A 26,251-nucleotide genomic window follows, 5' to 3' on the forward strand; every position below is an offset into this window, starting at 1 on the left:
CAGGAGGTGACTCAGGATCAAACCAGATCCCTAGACTGGGAGTGGAGGTGGGGAGACTGTTGAGGAGGCTGCTGAAGAAATTCAGGCATAATGTGGGTTCGGGAAATATTTATTGATTTTTGAATTGAAGGAAGGAATGATTTCAGCAAAGCAGTAGGAGGCATTTGCTGAAGCAAATGCGCAGGGGAGAGGGCTGGAAGGTCTGTCCCAGCCACACCCCAAAAGCAGTCTCTCATGCTTCTGCCCCCTAGAACCAGCAGGGTATCGGGAGGACCCAGCCACTTAACAACCCAAAGCCCGGCTTCCAGGCAGACCTACTCTGTGACCTGGGGCATGCTCAGGGGGGTGTTGCCTCAATTTTCATTCTGTAAAATGGGAATAATCAGGTGCCTGGGTGTGGTCAGTACGTTTGCTAGTTTTCTTTTTTTTTTAATTTTGAAATAGAGGGTTCATACAGAAGAGTAGAAAACGTGTCTTCCGCCTAGCAATGATCAACTAACGCTCTCACAGTTACTTTGTTTTTAAACAGCTTTATTGAGCTTCAGTTCACGTATCATACAATTCAGCCATTTAAAATGTACGACTCTGGTTTATGGTACATTCGCAGAGATGTGTAACCATCACCATTTCAATTTAAAACATTTTCATCACCCCCAAAATAAACACTGTGCCCCTGAGCCATCACCCTCCCCCGCCACTCCCATCCATCCCAGGCCTGGCAACCACTGATGTACTTTCTGTCTCTATGGATTTGTCTATTCTGGACATTTCATATAAAGAGAATCATATAATATGTGGTCTTTTGTGCCTGGCTTCTTTCACTTGGCATGATGGTTTCTCTGTTCATCCATGCTGTAGCATGTGTCAGTGCTTCATTCCTTTTCGTGGCTGAGTAATATTCCGTTGTGTGGATGGACCACATTTTGTTTCTCCATCCATCAGTTAATGGGCATTTGGATTGCTTTTACCTTTTGGCCATTATGAATAATGCTGCTGTGAACATTTGTGTACATGTTTTTCAGTGCATACATATTTTCATGTTTCCTGGGTAATGTACCCAGGAGTGGAATTGCTGGGTCATAGGGTAACTCTGTTTAACCCTTCGAGGAGCTGCCAGACTGTTTCCCACGCGATCACACCATGTTACATTCTACCAGTAGTAGATGAGGAAGACAGTTATTCTTTTGTATTCTTCTGTCTTCTCCCCCTTTGGGGGAACTTGTTGTTGAATTACAACATGGAGAAAAGAGCACACATCATAAATGTCCAGTTGGATGAATTTTTTGCACATTGGCCACACCCATGTAACTGGCTCCCAGATTTAAAAACAAAACACACAAAAAACGCCCAGAACATGACCTCCTCCCAAAAGATGCCCCAACCCTTTCTGGCCCCTCCATCTGCCCCCCGCCCCTCCGACCCCCAGGGAACCACCATCCTGATTCTAACTCCATAGTTAAAAGTGGGTGTGTACTTTACACATGAAACCGTACAGTGGTGTTTTCTTTCACTCAACACGATGTTGGTGTGATGATTCCATGTTGTACATACCAGTAGTTTGTTCCTTTTTCGTTGCTGTGTAGTATTCCATTATGTGATGGACCGCAGCGTATTCGTGCATTCTTCCGTTGATGGACATCTGGGTTGTTTCCAGTTCAAGGGTGCTGTGAACATTCTAGAATGTTCTACATCTGCCCCATTATTCATAAGGGTGGACTTAGAGTAGCCGCAGGCTCTGTGTGATGCCAGGTAGAAATTATCTGTAGACTCCCCTCCCTTCTTGACGGAGGTGTGCCCCCCCATCGCATGTTCTAGAACCTTCCTTTCTGAGTGAGGGTTGAAAGCCATCATGGCAGTCCCTGCTGCTGTTGTTGGTTCTTTAACTCTTGCTCTGTGGACTTGAGAGATGTCTTCTTCCACAGCACCTGTGAACGAGCCGTCCACGATGTCGGTGGGGATGCGGGTGTTGTCTGGGCGTCCTGTCCCTGTGGAGGGTTCCTAACCAGCTTGACAGGGTTCATCCGGGTGGTGTCTGTACACATTCTGCACACTTGCCTGGAGTTTTTCTCGTCTTCCATATTGGGGTGGCTCCTGGCATTTGGGGCAGGAGCCACTGGTGTAGACTGATTGGCTTAATTTGCCTCCTGGGTTGGTGTGCAGGGTGGGGCGGGTGGGTAAGTCCTGTGGAGCATCCCCCCACTGTCCTGGGAAGATGCGCCCACCTCCTCTCTCTCTCCGAGTCTGTCTCTGAGACGTTCTCTATGGCATCGGCCCCATCAGCACCTCTGCTCAGTTCTCCCTTCTCTGAGCAGCTTTCTGTGGTGGGGCCCAATTCCACCCCTCCCCCACCTGTGACCTTTCACCTCCTCTCCCATCTGCCCCTGACAGGTTCCCTCTGGGCCCCTGGGCCTTGCTCTCATCCCAGTGGCCGGTCCCCCATTGTGAGCCCTGCCCGATGGTTCCCTGGTCAGCCTGTGATGTGCCCCCCCTGCCCACCACGCCCACCCCCAAACCTGGTCACACACCTACTCTGTTCAGAATCAGCTGTGACCACGGAGAACGGTCCCCCTCTGTCATTCAGTCCATGTTTACACAGAGGGAACAAAACAGACCGAAACCTGGGCTCACCCGCTCCTCCTTGCAGAGCCAGGCAATAGATAAGACAAATCAGAGTCACACGTGAGCTAGTAATCGGAGCTTTGAAGTAAAGCAAAGCAGGAGAGGGAGGTGGAAGTGCTGGGTGAGGGGGTGGGGATCACGACTGCCAACAGAATCAGGTTGAGCCTCACCGATCTGGTGCCAAGGTCCTGAGGCAGGTGTGTGCCTGGTGCATTGGAGGAATGTGGAGCAGGCTGGTGTGGGTGGAGGGGAGTGAAGGAGGGAGAGAGGGTGAGAGGTGAGGGCAGAGGTGGGATGGGGGCAGATGGTCACAGTAAGAACTTGGACTTTGATTCAGAGTGAGGCAGGAGCCATGGGAGAGCTCCGAGCAGAGGAGGGACGTGTGAGCGGACTTGCATTCTAACATGATCCCTTTGGTCACCATGTGGGGATGAGATTGTAGGAGAACCAGGGCAGAATCAGGGGGACAGAGGGGACAGAACCTGGTTGATGTTTGTCACAGCGAAAAACCAACATCACTATGAACCCAACTCCAGAATTGATTCAGATTTCCTTAGTTTCCCCCTAATGTCCTTTTTCTGTTCCAGGACTCCACCCAGCACACCACATTACACTGCGTCCTCATGTCTCCTTAGACCTCTCTTGGCTGTGACAGTTTCTCAGACTTTCCTTACTGCTGATGACCTCGACATTTTGGGGCACAACTGGCCAGGGATTTTGGAGAATGTGCCTCTCTCGGGATTAGTCTGATGTCTTTCTCGTGATTCGATAAGGGGTTAGGGGGTTTGGGAGGAAGACCACAGAGATAAAGTGCCCTTCCCATCTTATCACATCAAAGGTACATACTATGCCCTTGACTTATGGCTGATGTTGACCTTGATTGCCTGGCGGAGGCCACAATACTTGTGATTCTACACTCGTGGCAGTAAAAATGGTAAGCATGTGCCTAATGCATATCTATTTACATGCATCCATTCGTTTTAATCCTCACAACCCTCTGAGGTGGGCACTACTTTTAATCCCATTTTATAGAGAAAGAAACTATAGGGAAAGGGAGACTGAAGTGACTCGCCTGAGGTCACACATCAATTAAGTGGCATTTGAACCCAGAAGGTCTGGCTCCAAAGTCCAGGCCTTAACCGTCACCTGTTTTTTATAAACTGTATACGTACATGACTCCACTTTGGTACATTATAAAAAAATACATAAAAAGTAGATTAAAAACAGGTGAGGAAGATTTTTAAAAATCAAACATTTTACATAGCATTATATTTATCAATAGTCATTACTAATGATAAAACCTAAAGGCTCTATTTTGAATGATGTTCTTGATAATTAAAGTTTCAGTCAGCTTTTTGCCAGTTCTGCTGAAAACATCACTGATTTTCCTTTTTTTTTTTTTTTTCTTTTTTCTTTATTTTTGGCTGCGTTGGGTCTTCGTTGCTGCGCAGGCTTTCTCTAGTTGCGGCGAGCGGGGGCTACTCTTCCTTGCAGTGCGCGGGCTTCTCATTGCAGTGGCTTCTCTTGCTGCGGAGCACAGGCTCTAGGCACACGGGCTTCAGTGGTTGTGGCACATGGGCTCAGTGGTTGCGGCTCGCAGGCTCTAGAGCGCAGGCTCAGTAGTTGTGGCACACAGGCTTAGTTGCTCCGTGGCATGTGGGATCTTCCCAGACCAGGGCTCAAACCCGAGTCCCCTGCATTGGCAGGCGGATTCTTAACCACTGCGCCACCAGGGAAGTCCCTGACTTTACTTTTTAATGTGGCTTAAAAAGAGCTTACAATAGGAACAGCTTACAATAGGAATGGGACCATCGTCTTTATTTTCTGCTTACATTAACTGTGTTTTCTTTTTTTGAGATAACATTCACATAGCATAAAAATTAACCATTTTGAGGGGGAAGGGATAAATTAGGAGTTTGGGATTAACAGATACACACTACTATATATAAAAGAGATAAACAACAAGGACCTACTTTGTAGCACAGGGAACTATACTCAATATTTTATAATAACCTATAAGGGAAAAAGCAACTGAAAAATTATATATATATATATATATATATATATATATATATATATATATATATATATATATCTGAATCACTTTGCTGTACACCTGAAGCTAACACAACATTGTAAATCAACTATACTTCAATTTTAAAAAGTTAACCATTTTAAAGTGCACAGTTCAGTGGCTTTTAGTACGCTAATAATGTTATGCAACCATCACCTCTATCTAGTTTCCTGCCAACCCACCTATCTGGGATAATTTCGTTTGCCCAAAAGGAAACCCTATACCCATTAAGCAGTTTCTCTTCGTTTCTCCTCCCCCCAGCCCCTGGCAACCACTAATTTGCTTTCTGTCTCTATGGATTTACCTTTTCTGGACATTTCTTAGAAATGGCATCATACGATATGTGACCTTTTGTGTCTGTAGATTATGATTTGTAACCTTTTGGTTTCTTTGTGAGTACTTATGCCTTCTGTCTCTTCTTGTGAGGATAGTTTCATTAAAAGTTGATAACGTGATATATAAGTCAAGTTACTCGAGAATGTATTGTCAAGCAAAGGGACATCACGGTCTCTGCTTTGGGGACCTTGTACCCTTCTGAGGCACCTTGCTGCCTGGACTATCCATCACCTTCTGCCCAGCATCAATGCATATATTGATTACCCGTCCAGCTGAATATGTTTTATCTCCAAGATTAGGGAATAAATAGAAATTGACATTTTACCAATGGAAAAGGACAGAGAGTCCAGGATGAGAGCCAGGCAAGATACGGACATGTGGTCTGAGGCCAAAGTGGCCAGTGGTCACATTGATGGGGAAGGGAGAGACTTAATAAACCAAGCTGGGGACCAAAAACCAGTCATTCATTTGGAAAGAGATGAAATGGGATCCCTACCTTACACCATATAGCCCCAGATGGTTTAAGGATTCAAAGTCAGATGTAAACTGCCAATCTCAGTTTAGACTTTGGGGAAAGGCCAGATTCTGAAACAAGACACACAAAGAGCTGCTGGGTGAGGAAGATTTGAAGGCCTTGCATATCTCAGCTAGTTTTCTCTGTCTCTGAGGCTCTGAGCAGCAGCCCTCCCTGCTTTGTCCTGGGTGGGAGGCCAACCCCTCTCCTAATAACATAATTAGTAGCTTTGGGACCATCAGAATACCTTAGCGAGAAATGGCCTTAGCTGGAGCAGCTGCTTGATCAACCAGGAGAGCTGGTGTAAGGGTGCATGTGCACTTCACATCCTGCCTGGCTGCCCACTTATAGCTGCTCTGCCCTGCTGTCCGGCTCAAATTCCAGCGGGCCCTTGACTCTGCTCTTTCCCCTACACCTCCTACCTCCTGGTCAATCCGTCTGCAGACCCTATTGCTTTGCCATCAAATCCAGACTCCAACCACTTTTCGCCTCTTCCCCTGCCACCATTGCCACCTCTCTGGGCTCCCTGCTCCCATCCTTGCCTCGTGCAATTCTTTCTCCACTCAGCAGCCGGAGGGATCCTGTGAAAACCCAAGTCAGGTCACGTCCCTGGACTCACCCAGAATAAAAGCCCGAGTCCTCACCACGGCCCACCAGGCCCTCTGTGGCTGACCCTGATCGTCTCCTCAACCCCGCTTCACCTCCTTGCTGTTGCTCAAGCAACCCCAGCATGTTTCTGCCACAGGACCTTTGCATCTGCTGTTCCTTCTTCCTGGACCACCCTTCCCTGGGTGTCTGAATCACTCCTTCCCTTACCTCCTGCACATCAACTCAGACTCCCCTTTCTCTATGAGGCCGCCCCAACCACTTTCACTAAAAATGCACCCGCAGCCCTCCCCGCCCCCTCCCCACAGCACCTTTCTCCCGCCTTCTTGCTTTCCTCCTCTCGGCACCATGTCTCTGTTCTCTGTTTGTCATCTGACTCCTGCCCTAGAACGTCACCAGGAAGAGTAGGGATGTCTGTTGTCCTTGCCGCTGTCTCCCCAGCACTGTTTTGTTGAGTGGGGCAGTGGAGAGTCCTGGGAAGGGGAAACCACGTGACCTCAAATCAAATGGACCTCTTTGGCCCGAGTGGGGAGCTGAGTTTAGAAGGGACCCGAGAGGAAGCTGGAGGCCGGTTAGCCACTCCCCTGCAGCCCTCCAGACGGTGAGCACAGACAGGGTTAGACGGACGTTGCTGCTTGTAAGTAAGCCCTGGAGGAGGGTGGGGGGGCATTTGTTAAGAAACAGGATGAAGTGTGACATCTTGAAACCAGGACCACAAACCCATGGCTGGCTCAGGACCTGCCCACCCAGCTCCCTGGCCCTCGTGGGGTAGACCTCAGGCTCCCACTTCTCAGGACTCCCCAGTGGTTCTGCCTCAAGCATCATGTGAGAGAAATCGGGCCATGATTAGGGAAGGCTCCTGACAAGTTCAGGAAGAAAAGAATTTCTGCCGGGGAAGGGTAGAGGGAAGGGAGGTCGTGCCAGCAGATGCCCAGTTTCCCAGCATTTTCATGGACACTGGAGTTGAGGCAGTGGGGAGTCCTGGAAGGCTGTCCAAGGATTTGGTGTCCCAAAGTCTGGGTTCAAATCCCAGTTCTTCCTTTTACCACTGAATAGCTTTTTAGTTTGTGTGCATTCGGCTGCAAGTAACAGTTTACGCTGATGAGTGATGGTGGAAACTGTCCTCTTATTTTTTTTAACACATTTTTTAAAATGTACTTTTTGGGGAATTCCCTGGTGGTCCAGTGGTTAGGACTTGGAGCCTTCACTGCTGTGGCCCGTGTTCAATCCCTGGTCAGGGAACAAAGATCCCACAAGCCTCGGGGCATGGCCAAAAAAAAACCCCCCAAAACAAAAAACAAATTATAAAAAACCAAAAGCTATTTTTGAAACATTTGCAGCGGAGTGTCTCCGTCCCATCTTTGTCCCATCTGCTGGGTCCCCCTCCTAGTTCATAAGTGGGTTTAGTGCTGTAGAGATCCTTCTGGAAGTTCTTTAGACCTAGAAAGGCATTTAGGATATATAGTCTTTTTTTTTTAAGTAGATGTATAGTTGATTTACTAGAATATATATTCTTGTATCTCCTCCCTACTGTCTTTAAGCAGATGGTAACGTTTTATACACTGTTCTGCATTTTACTTTCGCACAGAACAATAGTCGTGGAGAACTTTCTCTGTCAGTATATGGAGAACATCCTTGTTCCTTTTTAAAAAATAGCATCTTTATTAACATATAATTCACATACCATGAAATTCACCCATCTAAAGTGTACAATTCACTTTCTAGTAGATTCACAGGTTATATATTCAAGATTCTATAATGTGCAACCATCACCACTATCTAGTTTCAGAACAATTTTATCACCCCCCCCCCAAAATTTTGTGCCCAAGAACAGCCACTTCAAATTCCTCCCTCTCCACAGCCTCTGGCAACCACTAATCTTTCTGTCTCTGTGGATTTGTCTATTCTGGACAGTTCATAAAATGGGATCATACAATATATGGTCCTTTGTGTCTGGCTTCTTTCACTCAGCATGATGCTTTCAAGGATCATCCATGTTGTACTGTGGTATATCAGTACCTCATTCCTTTTGATGTCTGAGTAATATCCCACCAAATTGAGAGACCACGTTTTGTGGATCCATGCATCCGTTGGTGGACATTTGGGTTATTTCAACCTTTTGGCTATTATGAATAATGCTGCTATGGACATTTGTATACAGGTTTTTGTGTGAATGCATGTATTCATTTCTCTTGGGTCTATATGTAGGAGTGATATTGCTGGGTCACATGGTAACAGTGTTTAACTGTTTGGGGAGTTTCCCAGACTACTTTCCACTGAGGCCCCGCCATTTTCCATTCCCACCAGCAGTGTATGAGTGTTCTGATTTCTACACATCCTCACCAGCACTGATTATTGTCTGTCTTTTTGATTGTAGCCATCCTAGTGGGTGAAGCAGTCTCCACTTGTGGGTTTTTTTTTTTTTTTTTTTTTTTTTTTTGCGGTACACGGGCCTCTCACTGTTGTGACCTCTCCCGTTGCAGACGTGCAGGCGCAGCGGCCATGGTTCACAGGCCCAGCCGCTCCGTGACATGTGGGGTCTTCCCAGACCGGGGCACGAACCCGTGTCCCCTGCATCAGCAGGCGGACTCTCAACCACTGCGCCACCAGGGAAGCCCATCCACTTGTGGTTTTGATTTGCATTTCCCTGGTGGCTATTGATGTTGAGCATCTCTTCATGGGCTTGTTGGCCGTTTGTATTCTTTAAAAAAAAATTTTTTTTTAATTTTACGTTGGAGTATAGTTGATTTACAATGTTGTGTTAATTTCAGGTATACAGCAAAGTGATTCAGTTATATATGTATTGTTTTTCAGATTCTTTTCCCATATAGGTGGCCATTTGTATTCTTCATTCTTTTTTACAGCTGCATAGTATTCCCATTTAGATGGACCCAGTTTATTTAACCTGTTTTCCAGTGATGGCCAGTGGATTACTTCCAATATCTCGCTGGTAGACACACACCTTGCCCTAAAAACCTCCTAAATGTATAATTTTGGATATATCAGGTTGTACCTGTAGGATCAGACCATGAGTGAAATCTCCAGGTAAAGGGTAAATAAGTGTGCTATAATCTTGACCAATATTTCCCTGTACTGTTGATTCTCATTCCCACATGCCATATTTGTGAATTCATCTACCTGCTAAAATTTCTTTGTAACCCCCAGATCAGCACACCGGGTGCTTTCCCAGTCATTTACAGACATGTGCAGAGCAAGTGAAAAATTTGAGTTGTGCTGTGTGCCTGTTCCCAGCTGAGATCAACCAGGGCGACCCTCTGTCTTCTTGTTTCAGTTCTTACTGTAGCCAAGTGGCTTTTTCTTGGTCTGTTTAGTGCCACGTTTTTCACATTTGGGGGCTTTTGGTTGCTGGTTTAGCTGTTTAAAATGCCCCGCAAACATTGTGCTGAAGTGTTGGCTAGTGTTCCTAAGTTCCAGAAGGCTGTGATGTGTCTCAGATGAGCTTCGTTCAGGTGTGAGTTACAGCGCCGTTGGTTATGGGTTTACTGCGAATGAATCAGCCGTATATATTAAATCGGGCGTCTTTAAACAGAAACACATGTAAAAACAAGGTTATGTATTGATCAGTTGATGAAAATGTTGGGACCAGAGGCTCATAAGAACCTGTATTTCCCCCAGGAGCAATAGTTCCTTATTCTCTAATTCAGTGTTTGTGGCAACTTTGTCGAACATAACTACCACGAATAACAAGAATGGATTGTGTAGGGTTTTTTTGTTTTTTGTTTTTTTAAGCTGTGCTTTACTGGGATACAAAGTAAGTATAATAAAAGGCACAAACCTTAAGTGCACTGCTTGATGAATTTTGGCCAATATTACCTATGTAACCATCACCCAGATCTAGCTACAGACCATTTCCATCATCCCAGAAGATTTCCTCATGGACCTTCCTAGTCAGTACTTAGCCCTCTCCCCCTCCTGCTGCTCGCTTAAGGCAATCACACCTCCGATTTTTTTCACTAGAACTTTACTTCAAGGGGATCGCACAGTGAATGGTCTTTTGTGTCTGGCTTCCTTTCCTCAGCATGGTGGATTTGAGATTCATCCATGACCTTGCGTGTATCAGTAGTTTATTCCCTTTCATTATCAAACTGTATTCAAGTGCGTGGATATAGCATAGTTTGTTTCTCCATCTACCAGTCGATGGACACTGTGCTGTTTCCAATTTGGGGCTTTTGTGAATAATGCTGCTATGAAAATTTCTGTACAAATGTTTTTGTAGACATACTTTTCACATCCATTAAGTCAATTCCTTGAAGTGGAATTTCTGGGTCATAGAGTAGGTGTATGTTTAACCTTAGTTAATTCAGGCTTTTAGTTCTCTTCTGGAACAACACATCTAGTTGAAGGCCATTCCAGGCATAGTTGGCAGCTCAATATTGCCAGGATGCTGGGTCTGTCTCTGATTCACTGGGCCTTCCCCCTCAGGAGTGCAAAATGGCTGCTGTAGCACTGGCCATTGTCACCATGCTTCACATCATTCTCTCAAGCAGGAAAGAGTAGGGGCAAATAATCTTCCCAATGTAAGGTTCTGTCTTTTTTATCCAAATGTAAACATCTTCCCATGTCCACACTTGGCTGCAAAGGAGGCTGAGAAAGGAAGTCTCTGGCAAAGGGGCAAAAGGCCTGTACTCACTGTGAGTCGTCCTCTTAGGAGGGTACATTGCTGAATGGAACCAAATCCAAGTTCTGTTTAAAAGGATATCAGACTGAGACTGGCTGTTGGACCCTCCTGAGCCTCGGAGGGGACCCTGCGAGGCCACATTGTCAGGGGCCTGGGCACTGGCTAGGAACTGGTGGCTTGTGTTCTATGCAAGAGCAAGAGCCCCAGAAGGAAAACTAAAGAGACAAAAGCTTCTAGAGCAGTGGTCCTTGGACCAGCAGCATCAGCATCACCTGGGAACTTGTTAGAAATGCAAATTTTCAGCACCCCCCGCCCCTGCCCCCAACCTGCTGATTCTGAAGTCCATTCTTTCATTCTTTCTTTTAAAAGCCTTCCAGGTGATTCTGGTGCCTGCCCACGTTTAGGAACAAGTGGTCTAAAGCATGTGTGGAATGTTGTAGGGGCTTTTCTTTCCCCTTCGCTTCTCTTAACTCCATTTTTTCCTGAACTTGAAGTGTTCTCTTCTGCTTGATGCCCTGGGCAGCCCTGTGTCTGGTCAGTGTAATCGCTGCTTTTGTTCCCTTCACCCCACCCCGTTACCTGTTTCACTCCTCAGAGTTTCCCCCCTGTTTTTTACACACTAGTATTAAGAAAAAATTCAAAAACCTTTTCAGATGCCTGATTTTCTTGGCAAGTCTGTGGCTTTATAGCTTCATTTAGAACAGCGGTGAATGGCAAAAAGGGAAAGAGAGAACATACCAAACATTTCTAGTGTGTGACTACCTGTGTAAACAAGGCTTTTAGGAGCTAGACACCAGTTGCTTTATGAGCAATCCAAGTTTTATAGGGCACGCTTTTATGTTGTTAAACTAATTCAGTGATTTTAGAACTCTAAAGGTCGCTGAACATAAAGGTGGTGTCGATTTTAATTGCTCTCCAAAGAGCTCTTTCTTTCTCTCTCCCCAAAAGTCTGGGTGGATGGATAGATGAAAAGAGAGATGGTGAGGCCTGGATCTGGGCAGGAATAGTGGTCATGGAGAGGAAGAGATAAAGTGGAGAGATTTGGGAGGTGGAATGGGTAAGACTTGGGTGAGGGACTTCCCTGGTGGCACAGTGGTTAAGAATCCACCTGCCAATGCAGGGAACATGGGTTCAATCCCCGGTCCGGGAAGATCCCACATGCTGCGGAGCAGCTAAACCCATGTGCCACAACTAATGAGCCTGCGCTCTAGAGCCCGTGAGCCACAACTACTGAGCCTGCATGCCACAACTACTGAAGCCCATGCACCTAGAGCCCATGCCCCGCAACAAGAGAAGCCACCACAGTGAGAAGCACGTGCACCACAACAAAGAAGAGCCCCCGTCGCCGCAACTAGAGAATGCCTGCACGCAGCAATGAAGACCCAATGCAGCCAAAAATAAATGAATTAATTAAAAAAAAAAAAAAAAAAGAAAGAGTTGGGTGAGTCAGAGGTGTGAGGTCAAAGTTGGTACTTAGTCTCTAGAGAGGGCTGTATCAGCTAGCTGCTGCCACATAACAAATAACCCCCAAGTTGAGAGGCTGTTCTGGTTACTGTTGCTGTTTAACAGATTACCCCAAAATGTAGCAGCTTAATGGAACAACTGTATTATGCTCACAGGTTTTATGGGCCAAGAATTTGACATGGAATTTGACATAGTGGGTCTCTGCTCCATGATGTCTGCAGTCTTGGCTGGGAAGACTCGCAGGCTGGGGGCTGAGGGCTTGTTCATATGCCATGCATGGCACCTGGGCTGGGATGACTTGAAGATAAGACCATCAACCAGAGCATCTACTCATGGTCTCTCCATGTGTCTAGCTTAGGCTTCCCCATAGCATGGTGGCCTCAGAGCGGTAAGAATTCTATTAAGGTGGCTTAGGGCTTCCAGGGTCAATGTCCTGGTGGACATGGCAGAAACTGAGTTGACTTTTATGACCTAGCTTCAGAAGTCACATAGTGGCACTTCTGTTGCCTTGTCCTGGTTGAAGTAGTCACAAAGTTTCCTCAATTCAAGGGGACTGGCAAGATCCCACCTTGGTAGATCATGGGAGGTTGTAGACATTATTTCAGCCATGTTTGGAAAACACGATGCGCCACAGTGGATTAAAACAAAACGGTGGTTCCACTGGTTAGAATTTGGCCTTGGGTACCTCTGGTTACTTCTGTCTTACCTGGGTGTGGTCAGCTGTAGGTCAGCTAGGCAGCTCTGCTTCTAGGGCTTGGCTGGCTGTGAGCTGGGATGATAGAGGTGATGGGCATGTGTCTCTTGTCCTCCGAAAGGCTAGCCTGGACTTTGTCACATGGCAGCTGGGCAAAGAGTAGGCTCAGAAACGCACACCATCACTTCCACCACATTCTGTTGGCCAAGGCCAGTCAGAAGGCCAGCCCAAGTTCAAGGGTTGGATAATAAATAGGAGGAGCTGTAAACAGTGGGACTAGGGAGAAGAAGAGTTTTTGGCCCCAGTGGTCTTTTTTCCAGATCCCCTTGCCATCAGCCCTCTCCCATTTTGCTGGGCCTCTCTTCTCAATCAGCGGATTCACAGAGTACAGTCCTTGACCCACGGAAGGCTTTGAGAGTCCTTGTGATGGGCTGCAAAGATGTGTAGAAATGCCAACTCGTTTGTGTCAGGTTGTGTTTGACTGCAAATAACGGAAAACCTAACAGTGGCTTAAACTGTAAGGATTAAGAAGTCTGGAGGCAGGCAACCCATGAGGAGTGTTAAGAACCTAGTCTTTTTCTCTCCTCTCATCAGTTATCCTCCGTAGGTGGGCTTACCAGCCTCAGATTTATTGCCTCATGATTGCAAAATAGCTGCCACAGCTCCAGTCTTCTCAACTGTATTCAAAGCTGGAAGCAGGAAGCAAAAGACTTTCTCCCTAGAGAAGCTCTGTCTTTATATTCTGGAAGAAAACCTTTCCCAAATTCTGTCTTCCCCAAAAGATTCATTGAGCAGAACCCAACTCTGTACACTTTGGCTTTTACTTATTTGCAAAACTATGGCTAGCCTAGCTGCTAGGAAGCCTGGGAAAGTGAATGGCTGATAAAGGGGAGAGCAGTGCCACTGGCCTCGTCCAATTATTTTAAAGCTATTTTGGCCACAACCCACAGTCGGAAATATGTACACACAGAGACACACAAAATTGAAACGAGTATCACAAACTGATCCTTTTGCTTACCCTGTGTGATGCCTTTGAATATTTCCTATTCTATCCCATTCCATTTGACCCCATACTCTTTAACTTAAAACAAAATTCCTTGTCACAACCTGCTAATTGGATTTCACAACCCTCAAAGGCATGACCCATAGTTGGAAAAAGACTGACTGACTCAGAACAGCGTTTGTTTACATCTTGGAATTGGCAGGGGTTACCCCGAGCAGCATCAGGCTTCTGTGAGCAAGGCGAGGAGGGGTGGGGAAATGGTGTTTGGAAAAGCAACAGCTAGACTTTGCCACATCCTCTTCACCTATCACTTCCCATGAGCAAATGGTAGTGTCCCGTCGACTTTGATTTTTATGACTTGCAAATAACCTGAGGGTTACTAGCATTAAATTAAATCTAAATTAAAATTAGCCTGTTTCTGGAGCTTTGCGGGGACTTTTAATTCTGTATCCTGCTCAGCAGCCTGGCTTCTGCACAACTCCTGATGACAACGCAAAACTCCGATGGCATTCCAAGTGCCGGAGGAATTCACAGGATTTTCTGGAAGGACACTTGGTCATTGTTGCATCCTGGCTGTTCTCTTGAGCTGGTTGTGGTTTCGCAAGCCCATCTTTTCGTGCTTTTGATAGCCCAGTGGTGGAGAAGGAGGTTCTTCAGAATCACAGGGTCTGAGTTCAAATTCTGGCCTCACAGTGTGGTTTGGGGCAAGTGTCCTGACCCCTGGGAGCCTCAGTTTCCTGCGCTGTGGGAAATGTTCCTCCTGCCTCCCCGGGGCCTGGGAGGAATCAATAGGTGTGGGGTTAGCACAGGGCCTGATACCAAGGAAGCACTGGGGCAGGGTAGGCTCTTCCTAGATGTATCAGCCAGCTTCGGCTGAGTGCTTTGCAGTAATGAGTGAGCCCTAGATCTCAGCAGCTGACAGCAGCAAAGGCTCCTCTCTCGCTCGTGTGTCCGAGCTTCGTGCATTGGCTGTGGCTCCGTCCACGTACCCATTGTCATGCCAGGACTTGGGCAGAACCGTGCGATGGCTTTTAAAGCTTCTGCTCTGAAGGAGCGCAAGGCGTCCGCTTCCCTGTGCGTAATTTGGGGTTGCAGCTTTGCATGCTAATTGTGTGTCCCCCACCTCCCCGGTCACTTTTTCAAAAGCTTTTTGAGTATGTGTGTGTCGAGGAAGGAGAGGGGCGTCTAATGTCACCCCTGGTTGAGAACCACTAGTCCTGATCTTGCCCAAAGTCAAGGACTGGGTCTGCTTTTGTTCGTTACGGTATCCTCAGCTCTCCCCCATGCTGGACACAGAGCGGGCAATTAGTAAATGCCTTTCTCACCAGGCTGCTCTTTGAACGAATGATTGGGTTTGTTTAACCACCTGTGCAAATTCATTTGTTCACCCCACAAATATTTAGTGACCCCCTACCATGTGCCATGCTCTGTGCAGGCTCTGGGTGTCCCACAGGGAACAAAACAGACAAAATCCCTGTCCTCGGGGGGGGGGGTTGACATTTTGGTGGGGGAGACAGACGACAAAAAATCAGAGAGACGTATGATTTTTTGATGTTCAAGTATTTTCAAAATAAAAAATTTTCATTTTGGAAAACTGCAAATGTGCACAAAGTAGAATAGTAAAACATGGAGCCCATCAACCAACTCTTTGCCAATTTTCAGTTTTCCGCCACTCTGACAGACCAGCACTGTCCAAGAGAGCTTTCTGCCACCGTGGGAATATTCTAGATCTGCGGTGTCCTGTGTGGTAGCCAGCAGCCACGTGTGGCTGTCAAGCCCACGAAATGTCGCCACCGTGACCACAAACTAAATGTTTAATTTCCTTTACACTCTTAAGGTAAATCTTTTTTATTTAAAACTTTCACATTCCTCCTTGTCCCCCTTTTTTCCCCATGTGTTTATTGCAGTAAAATATACATAACACAACCTACCATCTCAGCCATTTCGAAGTGTACGATTCAGCGACAGTAAGTGCGTTTGCATAGTTGTGCAACCTTCACCCCCATCCTTCTCCAGAACTTGTAGCATCTTGCAGAACTGAAACTCTGCACCCACTAAACAATAACTCCCGGTTTCTCCTCCCCTGCCCCCAGTCCCTGGCAGCTGCCATTCTACTTCCTGTCTCTCCGTCATAAGTGGCATCAGATGGTATCTTTGTCTTTTTGTCACTGGCTCACTTCACCTAGCTTAAGGTCATCCATGCCGTTGCGTGTATCAGAATTTCCTCCCTGAATGCTATTCCATTGTAAATAGACAGCACATTTGGCTTATCCATTCATCTGTTGATGGACACTTGGGTTGTTTCTACCTTTTGGCTCTTGTGAATAGTGTTGCTGTGATCGTGGGTGTATAAATCTGTCTTCAAGACCCTGCTTTCAATTCTTTTGTGTATATATCCAGAAGTGGACTTGCTGGGTCATATGCTAATTCTATTTTTAATTTTTTGAGGAACCGCCCAAGTGTTTTTCACAGCAGCTGCAACATTTTACATTTCCACTAACTAACAGAGCACCAGGGTTCCAGTTTCTCCAGGTCCTCGGCAAGACTTGTTAATTTTTGGTTTTTTGATAGTAGCCCTTCTAATGGGGGTGGGGCGGCATCTGTGGTTTTGATTGCATTTCCCTAATGATTGGTGGTGTGGATCATCTTTTCCTGTGCTTATGGCCATTTGTATATCTTCTTTGGACAAATAGCTACTCAAGTCATTTGCCCTAATTTCATTTCATTAGCTTGAACTTAAATGCGCGTAGTCACACATGGCTAGTGGCTTCCGTATTGGACAGCGCAGGTCAGTATGCCCCTGACCTCCCAGAACTGGATTATTTTGCAGTAAATCACAGACATTTGATCACTTCACCCCTATGTATTTTAGGATGTATTACTAAAAGGTAAGAACTCTAAAGGAAAAAAAGCAGAAAAACAAAAACACTATGCCATTGTTATACCTAGAATCTTCATCACAATTTCTTAGTATCATCAGATATCCAGACAGCATTCAAATTCTGTCTTTCCACTCTCAGTGGGTTCATTTGTGTCTTTCAAGGCTCCCTCTGTCTGCCGGGTTGAGAGCTGCAGACTCCTGGGTAGCCCTGTGCATGAGTGGGTAGGGGGCACGTATCACTGGTTGTGTGTGGCCCATGGTTTCCCCTTCACCACTCTATTTAGCCTCGTTTATCTCACCTGACAAATGGGGTAACAACAGGGGTTTGGAAGGACCCAAGGAGACCTGGTACCTGGCAGTTGAAGTCGGACCACGTGCATAATCAAATGATATGTAAACCCTTCCATATGGTAACTCCATTTTTAGTCTTTTAAGGAGCCTCCATGCTGTTCTCCATATTGGCTGCACCAATTTCCATTCCCACCAACAGTGCAGGAAGGTTCCCCTTTCTCCACACCGTCTCCAGCATTTATTACTTGTAGACTTTTTGATGATGGCATTCTGACTGGTGTGAGGTGATACCTCATTGTAGTTTTGATTTGCATTTCTCTGATAATTAGCAATGTTGAGCATCTTTTCATGTGCCTGTTGACCATTTGTATGTCTTCTTTGGAGAAATGACTATTCAGGTGTTCTGCCCACTTTTTGATTGGGTTGTTTGTTTTGTTGTTATTGAGTTGTATGAGCTGTCTGTATATTTTGGAAATTAAGCCCTTGTCAGTCACATCATTTGCAAGTATCTTCTCCCAGGCTATAGGTTGTCTTTTCCTTTTGTTTCTGGTTTCCTTTACTGTGCAAAAGCATGTAAGTTTGATTAGGTCCCATTTGTTTATTTTTGCTTTCATTTCTATTGCCTTGGGTGTAAACCCTTCAAAATGTGCTCAAGGGCCAAATGTGACAAAAGGCACCAGGTGGAAAAGCTGGGGCCTGGGGACTTTTGTCCAACCCGACTGTGCTGTGGCCAGAAAGCTTTGGGAGTTGCCCCACTAGGTAAGATTCACAATGGCAGCTAAAATGATTGTGTAACAGTATCTATCGCTTACAAAATACTTTACTACACCAGAGGATTAAAGGCCTAAGAGCCTCTCCACTGCCATACGTGAAAATAAGGACTATGATTGTGCCCATTTTACAGATGAGGGCACTGAAGCCTAGAGCGGTGAAGTCACTTGCCCGACTTCAGCCCATGTGTGGGGAAGTGGAGATTTGAACTGCTGACTCCAACCCCAAACTGTAACCCCATGCTGGGCCTCTTGGCATCAACCTGATAGGCGACATAGATGCCAACCCTGGCACCTGAACAGGGGACCCATCTCAGAGGAACCCCGGACCTGCTGATCATTGACAAATGGTTTTCTTTTTATTATGGAAACTTTCGAGAAGATGTACATTAACTAGAACGGTGTACCGAGCCCCCAGGTAGCCATCATCCAGCTCTAACAGTTACCAACATTTGCCATGTCTGTTAGCTCTCCTCCCCCACTACAACTCTATGCTGATTATTTATTTTGTACAGTTTTGGTTTTGTTTTGTTTTTTTTTTTGCGGTACACGGGCCTCTCACTGTTGTGGCCTCTCCCGTTGCGGAGCACAGGCTCAGCTGCCATGGCTCACAGGCCTAGGCGCTCCGCGGTATGTGGGATCTTCCCGGCCCGGGGCACGAACCCGCGTCCCGTGCATCGACAGGCGGACTCTCAACCACTGCGCCACCAGGGAAGCCCTGTTTTGTACAGTTTTTTAAAGGTAAAATTAACATGGTTGAATTGATATGTGTTGACATACAGAAACCTGAGCTGTGAATTTTTAAACCCCCATGTAACAGACACCCCATCACCATGCAGAACCTTGCCCTCTCCCCGGAAAGTCCCCCTCGTCCATTGCTCTGCTGTTAGCATCTGAATGAAAACACATGGATAACAGATTCTCACAGGCTGGAGCCTCCCACTGGACATTCACCCGCAGATCCCCTTTGGAGAGCCCTGTTCAGGAGACACCCACCTCCTGGCTCTACTTCTGGTCCGACGTTTACAGAACTTGGGCCACACCCAAAGCTTGGGGCATGGAGGAGGGGGGAACCCACATGGAGCTGGCGGCGCTCCCAAAGCCACCTTGGGCGCTTGTGATCACCCTGGTCCAGGGCAGTGCACCTGGAATCTAGATGGGCCAGGATCCCGTGTTCCAGGGTCTTGTGACAGATGCTTTCTAGCTCTTTCCAGGGCCTGGGGCTCTCCATAAAAAGGAGAAGCAGCTCTCGTTCCTGCTCTCTCTTCCATCTGCTCGCTTTATCGCTTTTTTGGATCTGAGCTATCCCAGGCATTCACAAAATGCTAACAAAGGCTGTCACCCAGCTTCGTCTTATCTTGACCCTGTGGCGTGTTGGCTTCACATTTAAAAGAGAAACAATATGACGAGAGGACCGTCTGTGGGATAGTGGTTAAGGGCGGGGACTCTGGAGTCAGCCGACCTTGGCTCAGACCCCAGCCTGACCACTGACCACTGGAGGGATATAGGGCGTATGGCTCACCGTTCTGAGCCTCGCCTTCCTCATCTGTGGAATGGGGCTGCGAAAAGCACCTGCTTCATAGGGATTCAAAGACGGTGAACAGGCTGATACGTGCAGAGTACTTCAAACCAGCAGCCATCATCATCGTCATCACAGCCACCATCATTACTGTCATCAGGTCAATCCTTGTTATTCGTGGATTCCATATTTGTGAATCCGCCTGTTTGCTAACATTGTTAACCCCCAAATCAGTACTCACGGCGCTTTCCTGGTCACTTGCAGACGTGTGCAGAGCCGTGAGTCTATCTTGAGTCTCCCGATGCACGTGCTACCAGCTGAGGTTGAACGCGGCGACCCTCTGCCTCTCTGTTCAGCTCGAGAGCTATAAAGAAGCATCCTCTTTAGCGCCCTGTTGTTTTGCACTTTTGTGCTTTTTGTGGGTGGTTTTGCTGTTAAACCCGGCCCCTCCCGTGTAGGGCTGAAGGGCCGCCCACTGTCCATAAGCACAGGAAGGCTGCGATGTGCTCTGGAGAGATCGCGCGTGTGAGGTGACCTGCCCTCAGGCATGAGTTACAGCGCTGTGGGCCTTGAGCTCGGTGTGAGCGAATCAACCGTTTATGTTAAACAGGGTGTCTTTATTGTTTTTTTAAATTATTTTTAAAATAAATTTATTTATTTATTTATTATTTATGGCTGAGTTGGGTCTTCGTTGCTGTGCGTGGGATTTCTCTAGTTGCGACGAGCAGGGGCTACTCTCGTGGTGCGCGGGCTTCTCATTGCGGTGGCTTCTCCTGTTGCGGAGCACGGGCTCTAGGCGCGCAGGCTCAGTAGTTGTAGCGCACGGGCTCTGTTGCTCCACGGCATGCGGGATCTTCCCGGACCAGGGCTCAAACCCGTGTCCCCTGCATTGGCAGGCGGACTCTCAACCACTGCGCCACCAGGGAAGTCCCAAACAAGGTGCCTTTAAACAGAAACACACATAAGCCAAGGGGATATATTGATGGGTTGATGAGAATGGGACCAGAGGCTGGCAGGAAGCTAACCCTGTCTTTCCCCAGGGGCTGCGGCTCAGCGGCCATAATCGCAAATTCACGGTGACCTTATAGGACATAAGCACCTCAGATGATGAGACCTGACTGTAGTTTGCTAGATTGAAGTGCTGATGGATTATATCATATAATGTTATATACTATTGCATGATGTGTGTGTGTGTGAATATATATATATATATGTACACACACTGTATGTAGATATAGTGCAGTGTGTCTGCATATATATATGTGATAATGTACAGTGTTGTTTCCTGTGGGTTTTTGTTTTGTTGTTTTTTTTTTTGCGGTATGCGGGCCTCCCACTGTTGTGGCCTCTCCCCTTGCAGAGCACAGGCTCCGGACGTGCAGGCTCAGCGGCCATGGTTCATGGGCCCAGCCGTTCCACGGCATGTGGGATCTTCCCAGACCGGGGCACGAACCCACGTGCCCTGCATCGGCAGGCGGACTCTCAACCACTGCACCACCAGGGAAGCCCCTTTCCTGTGGTTTTAAACTGGTATTTGACCTCTCGTCTCTCTGGCTACATCTTTCTCCCTTTCACTGACTGTCTCACTCACAGCCTCTCTCTCATTCTCTCTCCACAGCTGGCCCCCAAAAGGACCCTCCCCACATCCCCAGCTGGGGGCCCTGCGTAGAGCTGGAGTGGACGCCCCCTCCTTCCCTTCATGATTCGTTTGTAGCGCAGGTAACCAGCCAAGCATCCCGCTCATTCCCGGAGGGGCCGTGGTCTCCCGTCCACCTCCCCGGAAGGGACGTTCCTTCTTGGAAGAGCCTGGCTCAGCCACATCCTTCAGCCCCGCCCTCTCCAGCCTGGGCCCCCTGGGTCATTCGGGCCATTCCCCCCCAACCTCCATGCCATCTGCAGGCAGGATCTCCCTCCCCCCTTTCCGTCTTCTCCAGATTCTCTGCAGATCCTGCCTTGTCATTCCCTGGCCAGGCCTTGCCCACCTTAGGCTGGTTGGGAAGGGCAGGGGCTCGTAGGCCACAGAGCTGGTGACATGGGAAGACAGTGGGTGTGGGCGGAGATATGAAGCCAGAGAGAGTGTGTTATCTTGCCGCACGGATGCAGCAAGAGCCTTGGAAGGGCCTCTCTGGGGACAGTCCCCAGGGCCAGCTCTAGAGGCGAGCGTGATGGGTGTGTGAGGCTCCGGAGCCATGTGTTTCTGTTCTAGACTGGGCTTGTTAACCCAGGGCCCGTGAAGTGTGTACGTGTGTGCATACGTGTGTGTGTGTGTGTGTCCCATGACACACTTCCCCTGGGAAAGAACGTGTAACATTTCTGGCCCACATGCATGTTTCTGGCAAGAGGGTCCTTTGTTTTCATCAGACTCTCCAGGGTACTGTCCAGAGGAGCCCCTGAAATAACCATATGGGTTCCCTCCCTGAGATTCTTTACGTCACAGAGCCGTCGAGGGTAATAGGGGCTGTAGTGGTGATCAGGAAGTTCAGAGAATGCTATTGAGGGTTAGGGATGGTGACCCAGCTGGGGGGGGGGGCACGACAGTCACCATGTCCTCAGTGAGTTCGGGACCATCCCCCTCCCCCTACCAAGAAGAAAAAGAGAGGGTAACAACTCCATGGCCCTGGACTGGGATTGTGTGTGATTTCTCATCGTGTTCTGTCTGCGTGGTTGGGAGGGAAGGATGCGTGGGCTGATGGAAGGATAGGCGGATGGGGACTTCCCTGGCGGTCCAGTGGTTAGGACTCAGTGCTTTCCCTGCCCGGGCCCGGGTTCAGTCCCTGATCGGAGAACTGAGATCCCGCAAGCCTCTCAGTGCGGCCCAAAACAGTAAAAAGGAGGAGCGGATGGAAGGACGGGTCAGTTTGTGTGTTTGGAAGACAAGAAAGATGGGCGGTTGGGTGGAAGTTTGTAAAGATGGGTGCGTGGAAGCTTGGTAGGATGTCTGGAGCAGTGGTGGTTGGCGCGGGGGTGGATGGGCAAACAGAGAACTTGTTTTCTCACTTGTAAACTGGGGCACACGGCATCCCTTTCCCATGGGGGCTGAACAAGCTAACATTTGTGAAACGCTTGGGACAGTGCCTGGCACATGGTAAGCAGGAGCCAAATGTTAGCCGTCCTCATCCTCATCATTCTGACAGGCTCGGCCCGGCTCTGGCGGTTCCTCTGACTCAGAGCGCCTGCCCTCCTGGCCCCTCTCCCTCTCTGTTCCCTTCCTTGAGAACCACGCTGCATGTGTCTTCCAGGGGGACCCAGAGCCTGGGCCCCTTCATGCCGCCTCCCCTCCCTCCCTCCTTCACCCAGTCACGTGTAGGACAGGAGCACAGGCTTGGGGCCAGACTTGTGGGTTCAGGGCTGGCTCTGCCACCTGCTAGCTGGGAGACAGAGAACCATGGTCTCAGCTCTTCCTTTTACTCATCTGCAAAGCGGGGGTGGCAGGACCCACCTCGAGGGATACTGTGGGGATTAAATGAGATACATGTGTGTGAAGCACTTAGCACGGGGCCTGCATGTGATCAGGACTCAGTCTGGGTTGATGTCATCACCATCGTCATCAGACGCTGGGGAGAGAGAGGGAGGAGGAAAAGGCAGCTGTCTGTCTCTGATCAGGAGGCTCTGGTACGGAGGGCACCTGCCCCACCCCTACCCATGCCCCTAGACTTAAGGGGACAGAAAGCCTGACCCCTCCAGGGGTCTTGGCCCCAGGGAATGGTCCTTGCAGGGAGGGTCCTGGCACGCTGCCGACATCTAACTTGTCTCCCTTGCCCTCTTCCCGCCCCGCCCCGTCCAGTGGCGATGGATGATGAGGATGGGAGATGCTTACTAGACGTGATTTGGTGAGTAATGGGCTCCCCACCCCACCCCACCCCACCCTCCCCCACCCTCTCCCTCCCCTCCCCTGTCCCTCATGTCCTCAAATGTCTCTCCCCTTCTCTCTTTCAGTGACCCTCAGGCCCTCAGTGACTTCTTACATGGATCTGAGAAGGTGAGTGCTGGGGCAGGGAGAAGCATCCCCAGGGCAGGGGCCTGTGGAATTGGGAGCTGAGAGACACTCCCCGCTGATTCAGTAGACATCTGCCCCTTGCCTTCCATGAGCCAGGCCCCAGGGTTATGGCAGAGAGTGAAAGAGATGGCAAATCCCTGCCCTCACTCCATACACATTTCCTTGGTAAACAAAGCAACCGAGAGCTAATAAAGGTGATGGTGGAAAGCACCATGCAGAGCAGCATAAGAAATAATAATGTCACTTGCACAACAAAAGAGGTTTAAAAGAAAATGAATGGGAGGCGGAAGCAGGGGCTTCTTCTCTAGCTGGTGTGAAGCTGAAGGATCAAAGGGAGGTGCCCACGGCGCTCTGGGCAGGGGAAGGACAGGTAGGAAGGTTGGAAAGTTTGAGAAAGAAGGCCAGTGGGGCCGGAATGAAGGGGAAACTAGAAGGTGGTAAGACTGGAGTGGACAAAAATCACCAGGTCATGAAGGGCTTGGAGGACTTGATCGAGGAGTTCAGACTTTATTCTGAACGTGACAGGCAGTTCTGACGGGTTATTAAGCAGGAGAATGCCACATTCCGTTTGCCCTCCAGAGAATGGAACAAAGTGGGGGAGAGTGGATGTCTGTTGAGCCATGAGGAGCTGTATCAGTCACCCACAGCTGCATAACAAGTTATCCCATCACTTAGTGACTTAAAACAACATTTGTTAGAGCTCTCAGTTTCTGAGGGTCAGGAACTGGGGAGTGCTTATCTGGGTGTCTAGCTCAGTGTCTCCCCTGAGTAGCAGTCAGGATGTTGCCTGGAGCCACTGTCATCTGAGGGCTTGTCTGGGGCTGGAGGATGTGCCTCCACAGTGACTCACTGCCGTGGCAGTTGGCTGGAGGCCTCAGCTCCTCACCATGTGGGCCTCCCCCTAGGATTGCTTGAGTGTCCTCACAGCATGGCAGCTGGTTCCCCCAGAGCAAGTGACCCAAGGGAGAGAGCCAGGAGGAAGCTCAGTGCCTTTTATGACCTAGTCTCCAAAGTCGCACACTGTCACTTCCGTCATACTGCATTTGCTAGAAGCGAGTCACTAAGCCCGCCCACACTCACAGGGAGGGGACGGAGCTCAGCTCCTTGAGAGGGGATGTATCAAATAATCTGTGGAGCGGAGGCGAGTGCGGAGCAGAAGTTGGTGGCCTGGGCCCCAGGGCAGGCACGGGAGGAGGTACCAGACGCTGGCTCTGGGATCTGTCTGGGAGGCAGGATCACTAGACTTGCTGGTGGCTTAGACGGTGAGGAAGAAAGAGCATCCAGAATGCCTCCTGGACTTGACCTGAGCAGCTGAGTGGGTGGTGGTACCGTTCTCTGAGACTGGGAGTTCGAGGTGGATGCCAGAAGTCCAAGGGCGGCTATTGGATATAGCAGTCTGGGGTTCTGGAAAAAGATCAGCTGGACAGAGAAACTGGGGAGGCTTGGCTGTGGACAGCCATTCATTGGGCGCTTAGGGCCTGTTGTAGACATTGCCTATGTCTGCAGGAACGAGACAGGTCCCTGTGCTCCCAGACACGGGAACAGCACGCACGTTAGGCGCCCGGGTGGCAGGGCGTGCCGGGTGCTTGGGCTGGGCAGTGGAAGGAGTGACTTAGTAGGAAGGGACGGACAGTTGTCGGGAGGAGGTGACAAATGTGACAGGCCCTGCCAGATGTGTTACCAAAGACGCTTGAGCAAAGCCACGGAGGCAGGATTCTAGAGTTCAAGGCAGGCATGTCAGGAGAGGCTCGGACTCAGTGCTGGGGTTGCCTCGCATTTTAATCTTGCAGCCAAGCCCCTTTCTTTGGGGCGACTTTTCTGGAGGCGGAGTTTCCTGTACCCCTCGAATCTCCCCCCGCAACCCCCCCACCTCGTCTTTGTCTTTTTGTCCCATGTAACCCTCAATTGGTTTTTGTTCTAGAGGTGGGCTGGCCCACTGCCCAGCTGACCTTTGACCTTGGGTGGGGGCGGGTCTTGGTGCAGCTTGACAGTGATGAGCTCCTGGATAATCCCGGGGAGGCCCGTCGAAGTGCCTTCTATGAAGGTCCTGGGGTAAGTGGCCCGGGGGCTCGGGGAAGGCCGTGGGCTCCAGGCATCACCCAAGTCGCCTGTGGTGGCAGCCAGTGGGGGAGGGGAGAAGGGGTCGCACTCGTCCCCTGAGGCACTTTGCCGGGAGGGGGGCAGGGGGCAGTCACTGAGGAGCAGTGTGGGGTGGAGGTGAGGCCGGAGCTGCTGGACCCCCAGCTGTGCCCTCCGGCCCCTCAGAGAAGGAGGTGTGGTCCTGAGTCCCTGGCCTTGGAGGGCAGCTGCTACAGAGCTGGAACAGAGGCAGAGGCTGGCTCTGGAGTTCACAGTGGGCAGGGCGGGGGCGCTGGGGGGTCCTGTCCCGGCCCAGCCATGGGTGGGGTGTGTGACCTGGGGGAAGGGGATCGACTGTTGTGGACCTCAGTCTCCACCTGGAAGATGAAGGCAGGGGTGATGAGCAAAGCCCAGAGCGGGGAACACAGTGGACTTTTATTGAGCACCTACTGTGTGCCGGGCCCATTACTCAGTGCCAGTCGTCCCTCCCTCTTCTTCCTCTTCTGTGGCCTCTCCCCTCCCCGCTTTGCTCCCCATCCCTCCCCCTCCTTTTTCCTCCTCCCCCCTCTTCTCTCTCCCTCCCACTCCCCCCTCCTCCGTCTTCATTAACATAACTATCAGTTACCAAATACCTATCATATGCCAGGCCCTTTACAGTAATTTTCATTTAGTCCTCACAACAACCACAGTAACATTCCAAATAATTTATCTGGCATAATATAAATGACTAAATCCAGAACCCAACAAATACACATTATGTTCATG

At 48.9% G+C, this 26,251-nt stretch overlaps 1 protein-coding gene across 21 annotated transcripts in view; it reads left to right on the top strand.

The window, feature by feature from the left end:
* Nucleotides 1-26,251, top strand: part of LOC309794497 (BRD4-interacting chromatin-remodeling complex-associated protein-like) — an 83,284-nt gene that overhangs the window by 29,591 nt on the left and 27,442 nt on the right. For 9 of the 21 annotated variants that reach the window (XR_014292097.1, XR_014292102.1, XR_014292103.1 and 6 more), the window contains 3 exons: nt 21,029-21,129; nt 23,195-23,240; nt 23,347-23,389. Coding sequence is in view for 4 of the 21 variants with exons in the window: in XM_082606063.1 (XP_082462189.1) it covers nt 23,200-23,240; nt 23,347-23,389; nt 25,391-25,459 (153 nt within the window). In the remaining 17 variants the exon portion in view is untranslated. Of the gene's footprint in view, nt 1-17,162; nt 18,633-19,674; nt 20,941-21,028; nt 21,130-23,194; nt 23,241-23,346; nt 25,329-25,390; nt 25,460-26,251 lie in introns of those variants that run through there. The other 12 variants (XR_014292098.1, XM_082606063.1, XM_082606065.1 and 9 more) reach the window with 7 other exon arrangements.

The sequence above is a fragment of the Mesoplodon mirus genome, assembly GCF_964341445.2.
Source record: "Mesoplodon mirus genome assembly, chromosome: 19".
Taxonomy (NCBI): Eukaryota; Metazoa; Chordata; class Mammalia; order Artiodactyla; family Ziphiidae; genus Mesoplodon; species Mesoplodon mirus.